This window comes from Contarinia nasturtii, unplaced genomic scaffold (genome assembly GCF_009176525.2).
Source record: "Contarinia nasturtii isolate CC-2019 unplaced genomic scaffold, AAFC_CNas_1.1 Cnas_scaffold_2678, whole genome shotgun sequence".
In the NCBI taxonomy this organism is placed as follows: Eukaryota; Metazoa; Arthropoda; class Insecta; order Diptera; family Cecidomyiidae; genus Contarinia; species Contarinia nasturtii.
Window position 1 is genome coordinate 370,166 of NW_022199997.1, and position 18,437 is coordinate 388,602.

The window sequence follows — 18,437 nt, forward strand, 5'->3', positions numbered from 1 at the left end:
TCTTCGCTGTTTGATGAAGATTCACTTTTTTTCGGTATCGAACAATATTCAAATTTTGCATGAATAAAAATGCTACACAATGAGAGGATTTTTAAAGTTGTTGAACATTTCAGAGGAATCTCAAGCATGAAGCACTTTCAAACTGAATTATTTCAAGCATTCATCAAGAAACCATTTGGACGATTGCTTTTTGAAAGTTCAAGCAATAATTAAATATTGAATGCAATTGTTTTATGGACAAAGACTCGATGCGAATGCAGAAAATAAAATACATAATACAATCGAGTGCTGACTGCCATAGTGACTATGCAACTAGGTCATTTCATTACAAAGGCGCGCACTCACATATGCGCGGCTGTGAACTATCAAGCATGTCATCGTTAGTGTCATTCGAATGGGGCCAAATGAAAATTCTTTTGCCTAGAGAACTATTCAATTTAATGCTTTTATGTCAAAATGAAACCCAAAAAAATACCGAATCAAAAATATGCGCGCACAAGACTCGGCTATATTTATATATACATGTATGCTTTGACCGCTGCTACAATCATGTTGACTTACGGTAGTTCAAGCAAAACATGTTATTTCGTCCTAAGTATTTTTTTCCATAAAAATGTGCTGTATGTGTGTCTTTTTTCCACTCAAACTCGTACACAAATGCACGAGAAAGCGAGAAAAAACTCGTCTCTGGTTATGAAATGCTGTGTCATGTCGTTGATGAATTCACTTTGCATTTTTATGCGTGCGCTCGACCGACCATCGTTTACCAAATGACAGCCCTCTCTCTCTCTCCCTCTCGTTCTTTCTTGCTCTGTTCTCTCTGTTTGATGATAGTGAGTCGACCGAACAACGTCAAGGAAACCGGTTTCGTTATTATTTTCACTCCTCTCTTTTAATCAGCCGCACAAAAGCGGCCCATAAAATATAGATATAAAAGAAACAAAATAGCCTTTCTGTTACGACGTGGATGTGGCTGTTGTTGTTGTTGACTTTTTTGTTTCTACATTTTGTCGTCATTTATCTATTCATTCATTTTTCATTCTTTTCCTATTTTAAGTGTGAAAAAATAAATGCTGGCTTCGCTTACCACCTACTCTTTAACAACAAAAACAAAAAAAACACTTCGTAGCAGTATAGTAGAGAATCTTGTTGAATGTTCAGACAACGAATACAACGACGTCGATGGTGATGATGATATGATATCACTAGGAATTGCGCGTGCGAAAAAAAACAGAAGAAAAAAAATGAGGACACGAGAAATTGATTTTAATGTCACTTCCAAACCGGACGGTTAAGCAAGGGGCATAAATCAAATGCTTTTTTGACTCTCAAATGAAATGACGGCGAGTAAAAGAAAACGAAGTTTCAGGTATTTTGAAACACGTGTTTTTAAAAAAACATTTCACGGTCTCAAACGATTTTTTGATTCATTTTTCTTCTCCTTTCTTATTCATTTACCATTGCATCTTGTGTTTGTGAACGTTCCAAAAATACTTTTTGATATAAACAACATGACAATCATGAATTATGAGCACCCGAAAAAGAAACGCGTAAAATTCCTCATTTCTCGCACATACATTGGCAACCATTTGCATTTGTCTGCGAGAATATTATTGAAATATCAGTTTTTTGTTATGCATTTTCAATTGAAAGATACAAATATTGAATAAAGTCATTGAATAGATCGTATAAATGCAGCAATTTGCAGATGTTTAATGACATGCCATCCAGTGTATGTGCTTTTCATTCATTTGTATCGAGTCACATTATTTTTTTACTAGACTTTTTCGAATGCACAACAAAATCGATTACATTTTGTACTTTGTACTTTGTGCGTGCGCGCGTAATCTCTGGCTAGCTACGCATTCATAGAGGAATTAAATTGCACGCACACACACAAACATGTAATAATAAAATCAATGTTTCAGTTAAAGTCTCGCTGTGATTCAATCGCCTACTCAGCGACCGGGCAAACGAAAATTACATTGTTATTGCCATTCATCAAGCAATTGTGCATTTATTTACATTCATCACATTATTGGCCTACAGAGCTACGCTAATATCATCAATCGTGCAAATGGCAAACGAATTGCTCGTGAGAAGAAGAGAGGAACCATACAATTTGCGCTAATGTTTTATTCAAATTTATATTATAAATACTTACCCAAAGCATATTATATGCACAATGACTTTACGTCTTTTCTTCGACACAAACGCTGAAACCACACCGTCACAGGCTCATCCATAAATGTTAATTCATTGTATATTTCTCTGTCACTTACATTTCGTTGCCATCTCTTTCGTTTGTTCCCCGTCTCATTTTGACGTGGTGCAAATTATTAGAAATTGACAACAACGATTCCAGTAATACAATCTCTTTCTCTCTCTTCCTCCTGCATCGTTTAGAGTTTTATTTACTCTTTTTGAAGAGGAAAAAAAACTCACTATAATTTACATTTGAATGTTGCTGTTGCTATTTGTTGACTATTTTCAATCATGCTCGTTCACTCGCTGTATCGCGGTCTCTGTCATTCTGTCTTGCAAAGCATTTATCAATATTATATTTATAACACTTATGCGTCTGTTTGTTTGTTTTATGTATTTTAGAAACGTCGTTTTCAGCATTAAAATAGTTATTCGCCTGGTCGGTGAATGTAATGTTAACAAAATTGTATGTGAACGATACTTGATAAAAAATATATACAAATATAAACATTGAACATGGCAAAGACAGACCCGCACATATACTGAAGCGAGTGAACGAGACAGACAGATATAGGTAGATGGTATTCGAGTGAATTTTCGTTTTACAACGATTTATGTTTTAGCTCAACAGCGCACAACAAATTTGTACAACAATCGATATATGTGGTATATATATATCTATGTATATAGCAACGAAAAACCGAACCGATGCATTCTATGAACGTTGTCTGTTCTCTCGTTTGCTATTCAATCTATGTAGAAAATGTGTTAAAATGGAACATTAAACATGGAAAGTTCGACGACCGTCGCATTGTTGCACTTTATTAATGGCGTTAATACAGTTTTCGTTGTGTTTTCAATGTTTATGTATTTGATGTTAAGTTACCGTGTGTTTTTTTCTGTTCTCTTCTCTATATCTAATATGCACAATCGCATTCTATTTCTCATTCTAACTCTGTCTCTATCGTTATCTGCTTCGTTTTATCGGCCCCGTTTTGTGGGCATTTTATCTCTATCTATCGTTTTTAGTTTTTGCTGCGTGTCAATTTTCTACATTGAAAAATAAGAAGAAAGAAACGATTTGTTATTATTGTTGTTACTGCTATTTTTTCCCACTTGGTTCTATTGAATGCCCCGTGTAGAGTATGTAACGTACTTCTTGACGAGTGACATTAATATTTATACAATGTGGCCTCATTCTACTTTTTGTATGTTGTTTTTAGCGTTGTATTACGTCTCTTCGTGTCTCTTTTCTTTCCATTACAATTTTTCTTTCGATTTTTCGTGATTTTCAAGAACAGCATGAAGTGCTCTTTTCCCCCATGAAGCTGGTTTCTTTTTCGTAAGGTGCGGTGCGTGGGCGAAACAAGTAGTGTTGATATGTACATTCTGGGGAAACCGTTTTTTCAACCTTTGCAAAGGTTAAAAAAAGCGGTTGTCCAATAATTTACCAACCGGAACTAATTAGCTAAAGCTCAACTTTCACTTATAGTGGGCTTTTAAGGCGGTCGGATCTTGCGAGCGCCATCTCTAAGTCCCAATACAAACCAAAGGGAAACTCTATACACTTGGGTGTTCGTTTATATATTTGTCAAACATTAATATCTGTCAAAAGAAACAACGTAAACAACACGAAATAAATTTCTATTCAATTTATACAATTTTGTAATTTTGTTTGCAAGAAAAAAATATACGAGAATGTGGCGAGATAGAGATGGCGCTTCTTAAATCGAGTCGCGTTCAAATACATTGTCAGTATACAACGTAAGTGAGAGTCGCCAAAGCTTCACGATGTAAACATTCGCTGCCGTTTGCTGCCGTAGCGGTCAACGAAAATGCAAAGTACTTTGAAGGAATGTATTGCACTGCGTTTATTGCGTTTTGATTCAATTTTTTTCAACTGTTGAACTGTCTGTCTGTTTACAATGTGCTATATGTGAATAAACTTTTCGAATGTATGAAATAGATAATTAATGTAGGTCAGTAGTTTGTATACTTACACACATCCCAGTCTACTTTGTTTTTGAATCAAATAAAAACAAATCAATCTGTTCATTTTTTTCAAATGCAGAGAGAATGAAACCGAGCGATTGCAAGATGTAAAATGTATGCATTGAATGCAATGATAAACGAAAACTGTTCATCTCTCTCTCTCTCTCTCTCTCTCTCTCTCTCTTATAAATAATGTTTTGAATGATAACTTTCGCTTACTTGTTTCCATGCTTTTTGATTTCAAACGAAAGTCTTTCTAGCGAAAAAATGGAAACATTTAAATATTTCAAGAAAAACGAAGTGAGAAATGAAATGCCTACTTTTTTTAATCAGAAAATAAAACATTTTCAATGACTAATTTGTGTCATTGAAAACTAATTTATTTCTTTGTCGATGATATATGGTTCCAAATGCCATCAGGGTTAATTCCCATTGTTGTTTGTGTTGTTGTTGTTGGCGCAGTCGTTCCGAATATTGTTGACCAGAAGAATGCACAATACCAATCTCAGAAAAATCGTGGCAATTTCAGCTGCCGAACCATCATCGGATCCAATAATTTTTTTACCGAAATTCGTAGTTATGTAGCATGGCATTGGCAATATCTGGTCTCACGTGTGCGAGTCTCCATTTTAAGTCGCTCTCCCATAATTCTTTTAAATGTAGATTGATAGACTCTCCAAGAGAGCTGCCAATACGTAATGTAGTTAGAAGAATGCTTACTTGAATATAAAAATTCTAAAAAAAGATAAAAGTAAAATAGACTTAAGAGGGTCGGGGGGTCAAAAACCCTAAGATGTGATTTTTTTACCTAAAACCCCGAAATTCGGAATCAGCATGCCGAAATATCTTAGAATTGATATTTTTCTCATCCACGTTTTTTCAAGAATTCCGGACCAAAAAAGTGTAAAATCGACCCTCAATTCTTACAAAGTCGATTTTACACTTTTTCTGTCAAAAATTTGTGAAAAAACGCAGATGAGAAAAAATATCGATTCTTAGGTAATTTTTCATGCTGATTCCGAATTTCGGAGTTTCAGGTTAAAAAAATCACATCTTGGGGGGTTTTGACTTCCGACCTCCTTAAGGGCAGGGCAGGGGTCCTAAAAAATTTCTCTCGTGATTCTGAACCACTTTGTAGTACATTATTTTTTGATCGGAGTAAGTTTTGCAAAATTTGGGGCACCTCCACCCCCCCTGAGGAAAAATTCAAAATTCTACACCGATAGAATTTTTTTATTTTTTACCCTCAACATACAAAGGGTTTTTCAAAATTCCCACCCCCAAAGAGTGGCCCCATTTCGTGAGACACCCTGTTGAAATGTTGTTTTAAATTGTTTAACCGAAATATATTAAAAATTGTTTTTTTCGAACAGGATAACGAAAAATCACTTGCTTTTGCATTGTGTATGTAAACTTTGAAAACAATTCATTATGACATACGTATTTACTTACGGGAAGAACAATTCTTTGATAAAAGATAATAAGAAAGTACAGAACTGAATTCATTTGCAAATTTTCTTGTCGTTCCTTTATGTATCGGCACACATGAAGCATGAACCAAATGCCTCAATCAACATTTTTGAATGCATCAGACCGAACAATGAGCTTCATATTATTAACACACAACTGTAACCTTAGTGATGGGTATTTAATTTTCCTTATTCTTCACAGCAACAAAGGCAATATTATTTAAAGGTACAATCATATACTGCGTTCATCGCGTGGAATCATGCCGTTGACTTCCTAGAATTCCGATTGAGATTGTCGACATAAATAAATTGTCGTTTCAATCTTAATTATGTTATATATGTATGTGCAATTCATATTATGTTTGTGTGTAAAACCGATTGTCAACTGGCTTTTTTCTTCTTCAATTTTATTACATAAAGCTATATGTTTGACGAAATCTTTTTCCAGAAACGGAATTCACACGTATACATAAGATTTAACATGTATGTACTGTATACAGAAATGTGTATTCCTATTAATAATATGAAAAAAAAAACAGACAGCGAAATACAAACAACAGCAAAAAAAGCAAGTACTGAAGAATGGAAAAAAATGAAGAAGAATTAGCTGAATAAAAACCATGCCAGACGCGCAATACCATCAAACAATTTCACCGGTTGTCAACGACCGACATCTCGGATGTCTTGGATGTGTCACCCTGGACGAGCACGTAAGGCACTCGTAATTATTTTCGCTATAATTTTTCTCGATTAATGTAATGAAATTGGACGCATGCTTTTAAGACATTTTCAACGATTGTTGTTTTTGAAATTCGCAATCACAACTAATGACATAATTTATCTATTTAATTGGCTTTTTAGTTACAGTGCATAGTTTTTCTGCTTCTGGTTGCTGTTGATACTTCTGCTTCTCTACCGAATGAATGATGACAACTATCGATTTTTTTTCTTGTAGTTTCTCTTCTTTTCATAGAATGATTTTTAGATAGGATAGATTCGTAAGATCTCCGCAAGATCCGGATCCAAGCGTGCGTACGTAGCCGCATGATACATACATTCGTTATTTCGTATTGCTATGGCATGCGAGTCAAAGTAGGCGAAATAAGAAGAATGAATTTGCGTGCGTATTATATATGTATGCATCATGCGGCAGCGCACGCACGCTTGGATCCGGATCTTGCGGAGATCTTACGAATCTATCCTATCCAAAAATCATTGTATGCTTCTTTTTCGTGTTGATTTAAGCGAATTTTCTCTCTTTTTCACTCTCTCTCCCGCTCTTTCTCTCTCTAGTTCGTTCGAATAAAAGTGTCTTCCATTTCAAGAGATTTAGTGCCATTCAGCTCAGCATTTCTGATCTGTTCGTCGCTTGGACGTAAATATCCATAATCCACATATCTTAATTCAATGAAAATGGCTATATGAGTCTACAAACAAAAATGACGGTGGATTCTTTTTATAGAAACGAAAATTCGTTTTCGCATTTTCTCTAATCCATAAGTATAGAAAATAAATTGATGGCAAAGCCAAGACAAGCGTAGATAAAACTTTGACAAAGATTGCTTTGCAAAATTCCTTTGGCTATAACAAATCAAGCCAAACATAGTGGTATTTGAGCATGGAATATCATCAATAAATGGACTTTAAATCGTCCAATGGAAAATATATGTATATTTTTGGTCTCTCTTTTTATATTCTTCTTCTCAAATAATAAAAGATCAGACGGCTTTGACGATGGCCCTTAGCACCATATAAACTGATGAGATCCAACAGCAAAAGCGTAAAGTGTAATAAATGTTTCATGTAAATATGGAAAATTTTCAAAGTTGCACTTAATTGGCGGATTTATTCTTAATAAAAATGAAAGAAAACCAATTTGATTTTTCCATTGAAAATAGATGCTTTAATCACGTAGATTAGATCTTAAATCATTCATACAGACAAAAAATAATCCAAATGAGTGAAGTGGTTACAGTTCATTTATATCCGCGATGGATTCCAATTTTTCACGTGCTCGATGATATGCAAGAAGTATGTTTGAAATTGTGGGAAGTTTTTGACTCCTACGCGTATTTGGATTTCGTTCCAATTCACTGCAATCCATTTCTTCGATATTTCGTTGAATCACGACATTTCGTCTGATACTTAGTTGACCAGTAGATTGTGTACAATTACCTAAGGGGAGAATCACAAAAGAAAAGAATCGAATTAATTTAATATAATCGACAAATAATCATGCAAATAATCGAAAAAGAATCAATAAGAATAAATTAATAATAGAAAGGCCATTTTTTTGAATTGTACAATTACCATATCGATTTAATGAAGTTTTCGTATTTGTTTCGATGATTCCATGAAAATCATTGATTTGAACTTTTCTCCGACCACCGATAAAGTAACGTTCAAACCAATTCAACCATGTGTTGTCGCCTAAATCACGATAACACTCAACTTTCTCAATATAGTTGCCAGCTAAAAATGGTACGCTATATACGGCGTATCCTTCACTACGTTCTCGGCTCCAACTATCGATCGAGATGACTTCATACGTGATTTTTATAGATTCTATGCCAATAAAAGAAAGCAAATAACATTTCATGACACATTCATTTTATTTGTCCACTACATATTACCTTTGAGCAAACAATCGATTGGACAAGAAATTGTCAACTCATGACAATGGCCAATCAACCAGCAACCATCAATTGCATTTCGTCGTGATGAATGTGTAGAACCTTTCAGTTGTGCCAATCCGTCGTCGATTGTTTGGCAATTGTCGGGTATATGAATGTCATATTTTAGGTGAATTGAATCGTATTCAAAGCGTTCAGCCAACTGGATTTCGAAGTAAAAACATACCATCGCATACTTGTTTTCAGGCAAATCGAATATTAATGGAGTTTTGATGCATAAATCTGATAACTATCGGTACCGTCAATATATGTCAAGAAATACGGATAAAATAATCAATTAAAATTAAAACTCAACAATGACATGCGGTATGTATATGTATGACACATGAAAATGATGTCCCACCTTATTCGCCAGCACTTCAATGTCATTTTTGAGCTGAGCGGCTTCACTTTGACAATCCATCGATAAATTTTCCATGGCAAATTGATACAAATTTCGACTATCGCATACAATTTCTTTAAGATACGGATTTACGTCAATGTTATTTAAATCGGGATAAATTAACAGAATGCCATCGCTTGATCTATATTTGATGGTAAATAATAAAATCTCCTCTTTTAAATCTGCCATTATGTACATGCATTCGAAATGACCAAGATTTTTGAAGCGTGCACGTTGTATGTCATCGATATTTGCGTCCTTCGGGAAAAAATCACCAACTGAAAATGAATAAATGCATATTTGGAACATTTAATATGCATCGAATTTATTTACTGATGCGTTGCTACTATAATTACTAATATTAATTAAATAAATAGAAATTTTCCATAAAATTATTTAACTCACCGAATTCGTTGCCATTTTGCCATTGACCATAGCGTTCAATACATTCAACCAAATCATTACGCTCTGAATTTTGTTCGCGGTAGTTATCTTCGTTGATGTAGCTAAATATTTTTCCCGTATAACATACGGTACCATTTTCATCTAAGTAACGATTATCATCGGTGATTCGTTTGTGATACTCTTTAGTTCGATCAGTTTTACAATTATCTAAGTTACTGTAAAATTTTAGCTCAGATGAACTGAATTCCTTTTGTTGCCATTGAAAATTATAGAATTCAATTTCATCCAAATCTTCTGCATCGTTCAATTGCTCTGCATTGAACTTTGGCACTTTTACAAACGAATGCAACGTTTTCAATGTTATTCTGTAGAAAATCATATTGCTTTTGAATTTGTGGTTTCATTTGAATCAAAAAAATACAATCATTTACCTGAATCGAAAGCTATCAATGTTGTCTTTTGTACGATAAATACCCGTTTTCTTATCAAAATTCTTATTCAAAAACATTGTGAATTGACTTAACGTCCCACCGTTTGTTTACTGTCGATGAAATTTCTATTACGTTTTTTTACGGGATTTTCTTGTCTTTTTTTGGTAATTGTATACAATCTCGTTGCCTAGAGACACATTTTCACCTGGGCGATGTGCCTAGCCATGGTCACAACCAATACGGTTTATGTCCATATGTTCGATAGATTACACCACATATACTCGCTGTATCTTTTGATGTGTGGTAGTTCGCATTCGGCGCCATCTGTTGAGAAACCGCAACGATTCGCAATGATGTTTTACTCTACAAATATTTATTGAATTTTCATTATATAATAATATTATTTCATATTTTTTTAACCGAAATAAATGTTGCCAAAAAATGTGGAAGTATTTTTAAAGTCAAGAGATTTTAATGTTTGGTATTTTCCGAAGCTTTCATGCGTCAAATATAAACAAAGGTATCCCTCCCTTTTTCGATGTTGGTTTATTCACAGACAGACATGCAGTGACATGCCTTCAGTAACGAGCAAGCGCTTGTTTAGTTCGCACCGCTTTTTTTGTTTTGTTGTGATGACTACTTTGTTTTCGGCGTCAATTATCAACAACAGATCAAATGCAAACATACTTTTTTGGTGACCTGAAAATATAAGTGCTTGCAAGAAATGGGAAATATTACGAAATAAAAAAAATCCATTAAAAAATAATATCAATTGTGTGTTCGATGTGAATTCAATCCAAATTTGAAAGAAGTAGAACGTCAAAGAAAGTAAAGGATGAAGAAGAGATAAAGAAAAGAAGAAGAAGAAAATTGTGCGTGTGTCGATTTTGCTGAGGTGTAAATTTCTTTGTACATCCCCAACAGTTTGGATTGCTCAATTTAAACCGACTATTTCATTATTTGAACCGATAAGGGAATTTCATTTTTTTATGGAACGATAAAAACAACGCGTGTGTTAGTGATTTGACTACTGAAGTAGACTAAATTGAACTGTGATAAAATAAGCGACATTTTAATGACAAAATAACATCAAACTAACTCATCATAATATATTGACTCATCGGAATTCAACGATTTTTGATTAAAAAAAAAGAATTTGTTCAGTGCAAAATAAGAAATATATAGGACAAAATGGCTCAACAAACAATTCAAATGCAACGATTGAACAGTGGATATGACCGAGAGGGTTTGCAGCGTTTGCAACAAGAAATCGACCAAGAACAATACAATTTACAACGAATGACCTCTGAAGAAGAACGTGCCGATCGACGAAAAATGCGAGAGCTATTCGATGCGGTAAGTATTTTTACGCAGTACATAATGTCAAATCCACATTCGAATGATTTTTTTTTATTTCAGCTTGATAGAAACCATGATGGTGTATTGAATATACGTGAACTAAAAAACCATATAAAAAGTTATCCATGTCGAAACCTGCCCGATTATTTAGAGAAACATATTCTACGGATGTCGGACAGTGATGGCGATGAAGTTCTGAATTTTGAAGAATTCTATCAATTGAGCCTTCAACAAGAATGGCTTTTTTCAAGATTAGTATTCAAATATTGTAAAATGATTGTTCCGTCACCACATCGTCCCGATGAAGCAGATGAAACCGGTAATTTTTAATCAATTCGTGTCTCTCTTTACTTCAAATTTATTTTTCAAAACTTTCTCTTTAACAATGAGCAACTTTGAGCAAACAACGTGTTTGCAAAATATTCTATTACTAATGAATCAGTTATTTGATCGCACAGATCAGGTGGCGGCGCGCATTATTCAGCCACAGCTAACTCGATTAGAGTCTATCTCGATAGGTTTGTTTCTTTCAAAATGCTTTACCGGCATAATGATAATTTCATCATCATCATCGCTATCATGACGCGTATCGCTTCATTTATGTGATAATTATACTTGATCATCATTCATTTACAACTTTATCAATTTAAATTAGTTGTATCAGCTTCACAGTATTCAAAGACTTTGAACTAATAAATAAAACTACTATAATTGAACATCTGACTGCTTTTAAAAGAAAAATACTATACAATTGTTCATATACAAATATGCATCGGCTGACTCATTTATCATGCTATGAATCATCGCTTTCTTGTCACTTGCAAAACGTAAATGAACTTATTTATTCTCCCCAATTTTTACGCGTTCGTCTCTTTCTCAGATGGAGCGTACGAGCGAAGTATGAAGGTGTGCCCACCACCGTTGACAATGATTACGTTTTCAATTGTTGAAATAATAATGTTTCTTTTCGATATCATCTACTTCAGGTGAGTTATATCAAAAGAATTTGAACACCGTAATCTAAATAATAATCATAAATTGACGTCTTCGATTTCAGTGAGGATGTACACAATTACAAAGCAGTCGGTGAAAATACAAACGGTCCCGCAGCTAGTTTGTTTATCTACAATCCACATTTACGTGTTGAGGCGTGGCGTTTTGTTACGTACATGTTTGTTCATGTTGGAGTAATGCACAGTGAGTAATTCACACACATATTTGGTTTTTATTTCCATATTTTCACCAAAATACAAGTCACAATTAATTAATGGTTATTTTTTTTATTTTTTTCGCATCATAAAGTACTCATGAATTTGATAATACAGATATTTTTGGGAGTTGCACTTGAATTGGTGCATCATTGGTGGCGTGTGGCTCTCGTTTATTTGGCTGGGGTACTAGCAGGCTCCATGGGAACGTCCATAGCAAATCCAAACATTTACTTAGCGGGTGCATCTGGCGGTGTTTATGCATTAATAACTGCTCACATTGCAACGATAATTATGGTAATTGCAATCGTTATTATGCCAACTGAATTTTAAAATGATCGAGAAATTGAAATTAATTGAATCGTTTTGTCTTTCTCTAGAATTGGAAAGAAATGGAATACGCAATTGTGCAATTATTTGTGTTTCTGGTGTTTTGTGTAACTGATCTTGGCTTCTCAGTATATCGACAAGTCAACGATATTCATGATCAAGTCGGTTATGTGGCACAGTAAGTGACATAATTTTTTTTTCTCCGAAAATACAAATTTATCATTCAATAAATTTATTTTTTTACTTCAAGCTTGTGTGGTGCCGTCGCTGGTTTATTGGTCGGAATTGGCGTGCTTCGAAATCTCAAAGTGCGCCGTTGGGAAAGATGGCTCTGGTGGTGTGCTGTAACTCTTTACTTTTTGTTAATGATTGTCGGCATTTCCATCCACATTTTCTATGCTGATCACTTTCCCAAATACAAACCACTCAAAGGAAACTACTGGTAAAATATGATCGTACAAACCAAGCATTTTCAACTAAAAAAAATGACATACATTTCTATCAATGCACAAATTTACACTTAAGAATATCATAATTTTAGTTTTTTGATGTCCACTTTTACAATTCCATGAAATACGTACTTTTGAAAGGCATTTATAGATTGATATGTTTTGCTTAAACGACTTTATCGAGAGGATTAATTCTCTTCTCTATTTTTCTACAAATCGGTAGCGTTGATCCGTTCAAATACTCAATCAATGAGTAAATATTTATAGAACAAAGATTCTAGTTTAATAGTTTTAAATAAGAATATTTTTGTCATATTAAATGTCGTGATTTATTTATATTAAATGTTAAATTTTTAAATGGATTGCAAAACAATGCTATACATTGAAATGTATTAACTTTTTGCGTGCTAAAAAAATTTAAACACCAATGCTGCCGTTTACTAGCTTCATATGAGCTGGTTGTTGTTTTTTCTATCACGAAAGATTTTATGCACACAAAAACGAATGGGAACAATAAAGAATGACTTTTTTCTCAGAATATTCTAAAATTGAAGTTGTTTTCTTTTTAACAAATAGAAGATAAATTTGCATATCGCACTCTTTCCGATTTTTTATATCCGGTTCTCCTATTTAATCTTATCTACTATACAAATAAATGTAACGAGGTTTATCAGTCTTCTTATTTTCACAACTTTGTCTTAGCCAACGATAACATTTGACTAATAACTTTTTTGCTTTCAACGTGTAACGGAAGACAATGAATAAATTATCTATTAATACATTATTATGACCGGTGCTGTAATAATCAACGGTGAGCTTATATATGAAACGTCTACATGATCCGGCCATAATTAAAAAACAACATGATATACGATTCGATTCACCCAGCGCAATACATGTACTTACATGTTTCCAGTTTTATTGTCACTCAATCATGAGCAATAATAAATACAATTCGCTCAAGCAACCACGACACTCTTAAAATTTGAATACAAACAGCGAATGCATACGCAGCGTCTACCATGGGTGTCTGCGACACACAAAACTCAACGTAATAAATCACTCAATTATACACTCAACAAAAAACAAACAAACACAGTCTGCAGAATAGAACAGCTGAATTTATAAAAAAACATATACATGCAATGACATGATTACATTGAAATGCGATATTTATTTATATGCGTGAATTTAACAGATTTTGTTTTCTCCAGCTATGCTCAACACGCGGTGAAATTAAAAATCAAAGATACACATACACACATTAATACAATACTCAGAATCAGATGATGATGATTTTTTCGCATTCGCGCGCTTTTTCTCGCAATAAGCAGTCGTTCGCATCGCTGCGCTATCAAATTACACCATTTTTGCACACTACTATAAACCATGAGGAAGTTTTAAAAGAAATAATTAACAAAGTATGACATTTGATGATCTTTTTAGTTTATCTCAGACATTTGATAATCTTGATCATATAAAAATAAGAATGTAGCGAAATCAATCCGGACACACAGCATTTAGATATTGAATATTACAATTTCTTAGATAGAGTCATAAAACTTTAACCGCCGATTGGAAGATTTGAAACAATGTAGATATCCAAAACCTCTCAATGCTATGTTGATTATGATACAAGATTTCTCGTAAATATTATTATTTTTATCGGTCGTCCACTCCAAATTAATATAATCATAAATGGAACTCTACAGACACACGTGCTATCGGAATAACAAAAGTCAGTCCAAAAACACATGCGATATCGGACAAACTATTAAATACAACCCTACATACAAATGATGCATCAAAACGCTACATTTTATAATATATATAATTAAATCAACGTCAAAGTCACTTCAGTTTGCAATGTGGGACTGTTTGATTCGCATCAAAATTGTGTAGCGCGACAGTGCTGAGTATTTATTTGAATTTTAAAGACAGATTTAATAATAAGAAAATTTTAAATTAAATCTGTAATGCCTAATCATAAAAAAATGTTCAAGTGTAAAAAAGTTCTATATTTTGAAAATAGCATATCCGATTTGAATTCAGTACATCCAATCAAGTGGGTGCCAAAATCTGATTGTACTCAAACTTATCACAGTGCAGAATTGGATCAACAGACAAAAGTGCGTTTAAAATGCGTATATTTTTTTTTTACTAAAATGATGAAATTATTGAATTTTACATGAAATAATTATTTCTTTTTTAGTTTGAGAACAATAACGTCGAACATGTGAAATTAAGGAAACATAATACAAACCAAATTCTTAATAAAACGAATGCCAATGAAATGAATTCGCATCGTAAGAATAAGTTCCATCACATAATGTTGAAATATTGTGAATTGATCGTACCACCTCGAAATCAAGACGATGTAATAGGTAAATGTTGTTTGCAAATATTATGCTCTACAACGTGATATGATGAGGTCATTGAGACGTTATCTTTTTATTTCGTTATATTGTGAAATACCATGACAACTCATGAATCAAATAGTTTATTTTACTTTAAATTAATGTTGCGCCCAAATAGAACATTCAAGTGCTCAAAAAATATTATGATTTTTATTCAATTCTTTTATGATGTTTATTCTGTTTTTTTTTTTTCGATTCTAATGCTTCATTGCGTTATTGTGGAACATTCATTGCATTGTGTATTTATCTTATATTGGAAATGCATTTCAGATGGTACATACGATGTTAGTTTGCGATTTTGGCCGCCACCCTTAACAATGATCACTTTTTCTGTTATTCAAACCATAATCTTTTTCATAGCTGCTTCTTACAACGAATCCAATGGAAAGTGCGTTATCATTCACTGAAATATCACTTTCAATACTAATTGTTTTCCATTTTTTAGTGCAAGCACGAGCATCTATGATATGCCGCAGAATAATACGGTTTTAACTTTGCTCATGTATGATCCTAACAAACGTAACGAAATTTGGCGTTTTTTAAGCTACATGCTGATTCATTATGATAAATCTCATATTATGTCAAATTTAATCATGCAAGTCGGCTTAGGTATTCCGTTGGAATTGATAAATCATTGGTGGCGCGTTACTTTAGTTTACCTTGCTGGAGGCTTGGCTGCATCAATGGGCCAATCTTTATTCAGCTCAAATGGCTTATGCGGTGCATCGGGCGGTGTTTACTCTTTGATTGTGGCTCACATAGCCACTGTTATTATGGTAAAAATGCCATGAACTTACATTTTTATTTGATTAGAAATATTAATTCACATTTTTAATATCATTTCAGAACTGGAAAGAAATGTATCATCCCTTTTTTCAGTTGACTGTCTTCTTGATTTGGTGCGGCTCTGATACATATTACAGTGTCAACGAAATTTTGGATGGAGTCGAAAGTATATCGTATGTAGCGCATTTATTTGGTGCTGTCGCTGGATTATTGGTTGGAATCGGAGTGCTTCAAAATGTAAAACCACGATATTGGAAAATTAAATTGTGGTGCTTGGCAGTTTCTGTTTTTATTACGTTTTTAACTATTGGCAGTTTTATAAATATTTTAATTGTGATGAAAATTATTCAAATTTAAAGAAAACTACTGTTGCGTAGTGCTATCAAGATTAACCAATAATGATATTTTAAGAAAATTGATCCATGAATTGATTTTAAGTAGTTTTAAAGTGACCACTATTTTTTACGTATTCATTTATTTAGCAAAAATATGAATCTATCAAACTTTTTTTTATGAAATATATGTAATGTCTCTTATTCGATTGTCTATTGTATTTGCCAAGTGACACGGATATTATCTCAACGTCAAATATCTATGGATAACTCCGTACGCTGGAAACAATCACTGATTTGGAGACAGTCAAATATTATGATTTGAGTGTTCATTGTTTTAATGCCTTCAGTATTTTATTTGACATAGTAATCATTTTGGTAAAATTACTTAGGTTGGATAAATGACATACGTCCTCAGCAGGGGTTTGAGGGGTCCGATTACCCCCCCCCCCCTGACGAAGTGTTACCCCTTAAAAAATTTCAAAGAATTCTTTCAATTTGCTAGGGATTTTGGCCAAAAAAGTGAGGACCTTTTTTTTGCTTCTCAGTTTTGGTATGTACGAAAATTCTTTCAATTTGCTAGGGATTTTCGCCAAAAAAGTGAAGAGCAAAAAAAAAACGAAAAAAGTACACTTTTCGCAAAATACACTTCACTTTTTTGCTTACCCCTCTCGATTTTTTTCAATTACCCCCCTTAAATTTTTCCCTTGAGGACGTATGATAAATGACTGGAATTAGCAATAAAAACACAAGAGCGTAAGTATATCTTTATAGTCACCCAATAATAATAACAATAATATTTTGAGTATGGATCAAAATGGTTCCAGTGTCTCCAGGCATCGTTATCATATTACTCTTATATTATTAGAGCTAATCATGTTCATGATAAACATGTTAATTTAATTATTGTATAGACGTAAAAAATTGTATACCTAGTGCAAAATTTTTGAATTTTATAAACATGTCGTTATAATCAACTGCAACTCAGTCAATTAGTCATTCAACTGTCAAAGAACATGATTCAATTTGTGTATCCCAAAATACTCGACTATTAGTGGTGCAGTGACTATTAGCAAAAGAAGTAGCCAAGTTCCATAGATTAATTTGAACAGTACAAAATTACTCACAATATACACTTAAATCTTACACACTTGGTCATTTTTTTCACAAGGGTGTAAATTTTATTCTCTTTTCAGACAAAACAAGCTCTGGAAATTGTTAGATTCAAGGCACTGTTTCCAAGCTGCTCAATTGTTATTGCAATATTTTGCAAAAACGAGTGCTGATAATTTGTGGCTTCGTGAAAGGCAAACAAGTTCTCAAAAATTGACTCGTAATTTTTGCTTAAATTCCCTTTCAACAATTGAGTTTTATTTCATTTTGTGATATCTTTATTGTGGTGAGATGCATAAGCCTGCCTTAGGACTATATTTTAAAAGATCTTTTTTAACAAATCCATTATTTCTTACAATGATATTATTCCTATTTACAACGTTAGTGGTTGGGAGCTATGTAAGTGTTTTCATTCTTATTAAAAAAAATAAAAAAAAATAAAAATAAAAATGCGTGAAACCACTTTTTTATTAAAAAAAATAGATGATCATCTGTTCAGGAAATCCCACAGGTAACACGGTTTTTTTTTATTTTAGTAGCGGTGCGCTGTATTTTTAGGCTGAAATGGTGTATCTGTATATAACAACGGCTATTGTTAAACAATTTACAACTAATTTTCTTTGTTTAGACTTAAAGTATGTCGTTGTAATTGATGCTGGTTCAACGGGTAGTAAAGCAACAACGTATAAATTCCATATTAGCCGTAAAACGGAACATTTCACTTTAGATGACAAAGAAATATTTGAAAAAGTAACTCCAGGACTTGATACTTTTGCTAACAATCCAAATGAGGTACAATCAAAAGAATGGTATCTGTATATCAGTAATGTGCGAGCTACATTTTACAGGGGGGGGCGATTTTTCAA

At 33.4% G+C, this 18,437-nt stretch overlaps 4 protein-coding genes across 7 annotated transcripts in view; 3 read left to right on the plus strand and 1 right to left on the minus strand.

The window, feature by feature from the left end:
• Positions 1–7,541: 7,541 nt before the first annotated feature.
• Positions 7,542–9,848, minus strand: LOC116348884 (Meckel syndrome type 1 protein homolog). Its single transcript, XM_031780074.1, has 6 exons — positions 9,578–9,848; positions 9,147–9,511; positions 8,703–9,019; positions 8,300–8,588; positions 7,977–8,231; positions 7,542–7,841 (listed from the first exon to the last, which is right to left on the minus strand). The coding sequence occupies exons 1-6, from the start codon at positions 9,652–9,654 to the stop codon at positions 7,636–7,638; spliced, it is 1,509 nt and encodes a 502-aa protein (XP_031635934.1). The 5' UTR covers positions 9,655–9,848; the 3' UTR covers positions 7,542–7,635.
• Positions 9,849–10,170: 322 nt separating this feature from the next.
• On the plus strand, positions 10,171–13,471 carry LOC116348885 (rhomboid-related protein 2-like). Of its 2 annotated transcripts, XM_031780076.1 has the most exons (8): positions 10,171–10,933; positions 10,997–11,255; positions 11,395–11,454; positions 11,817–11,922; positions 11,994–12,133; positions 12,239–12,441; positions 12,525–12,652; positions 12,725–13,471. In XM_031780076.1, the coding sequence occupies exons 1-8, from the start codon at positions 10,769–10,771 to the stop codon at positions 12,918–12,920; spliced, it is 1,257 nt and encodes a 418-aa protein (XP_031635936.1). In that variant the 5' UTR covers positions 10,171–10,768; the 3' UTR covers positions 12,921–13,471. The 2 variants fall into 2 exon arrangements, with proteins under 2 accessions (XP_031635936.1, XP_031635937.1); XM_031780077.1 differs by lacking the exon at positions 11,395–11,454.
• Positions 13,472–14,910: 1,439 nt separating this feature from the next.
• Positions 14,911–16,573, plus strand: LOC116348887 (rhomboid-related protein 2-like). Its single transcript, XM_031780079.1, has 5 exons — positions 14,911–15,052; positions 15,136–15,307; positions 15,611–15,728; positions 15,786–16,116; positions 16,187–16,573. The coding sequence occupies exons 1-5, from the start codon at positions 14,918–14,920 to the stop codon at positions 16,481–16,483; spliced, it is 1,053 nt and encodes a 350-aa protein (XP_031635939.1). The 5' UTR covers positions 14,911–14,917; the 3' UTR covers positions 16,484–16,573.
• A 1,279-nt stretch (positions 16,574–17,852) lies between these two features.
• LOC116348817 (ectonucleoside triphosphate diphosphohydrolase 5-like) overlaps positions 17,853–18,437 on the plus strand; it is a 2,556-nt gene continuing 1,971 nt past the window's right edge. For 2 of the 3 annotated variants that reach the window (XM_031779959.1, XM_031779960.1), the window contains exons 1-3: positions 17,853–17,970; positions 18,055–18,082; positions 18,200–18,363. In XM_031779959.1, coding sequence (XP_031635819.1) covers positions 17,863–17,970; positions 18,055–18,082; positions 18,200–18,363 — 300 coding nt within the window. In that variant the 5' untranslated portion in view covers positions 17,853–17,862. The remainder of the gene's footprint in view (positions 17,971–18,054; positions 18,083–18,199; positions 18,364–18,437) is intronic. The other variant, XM_031779961.1, reaches the window with a different exon arrangement.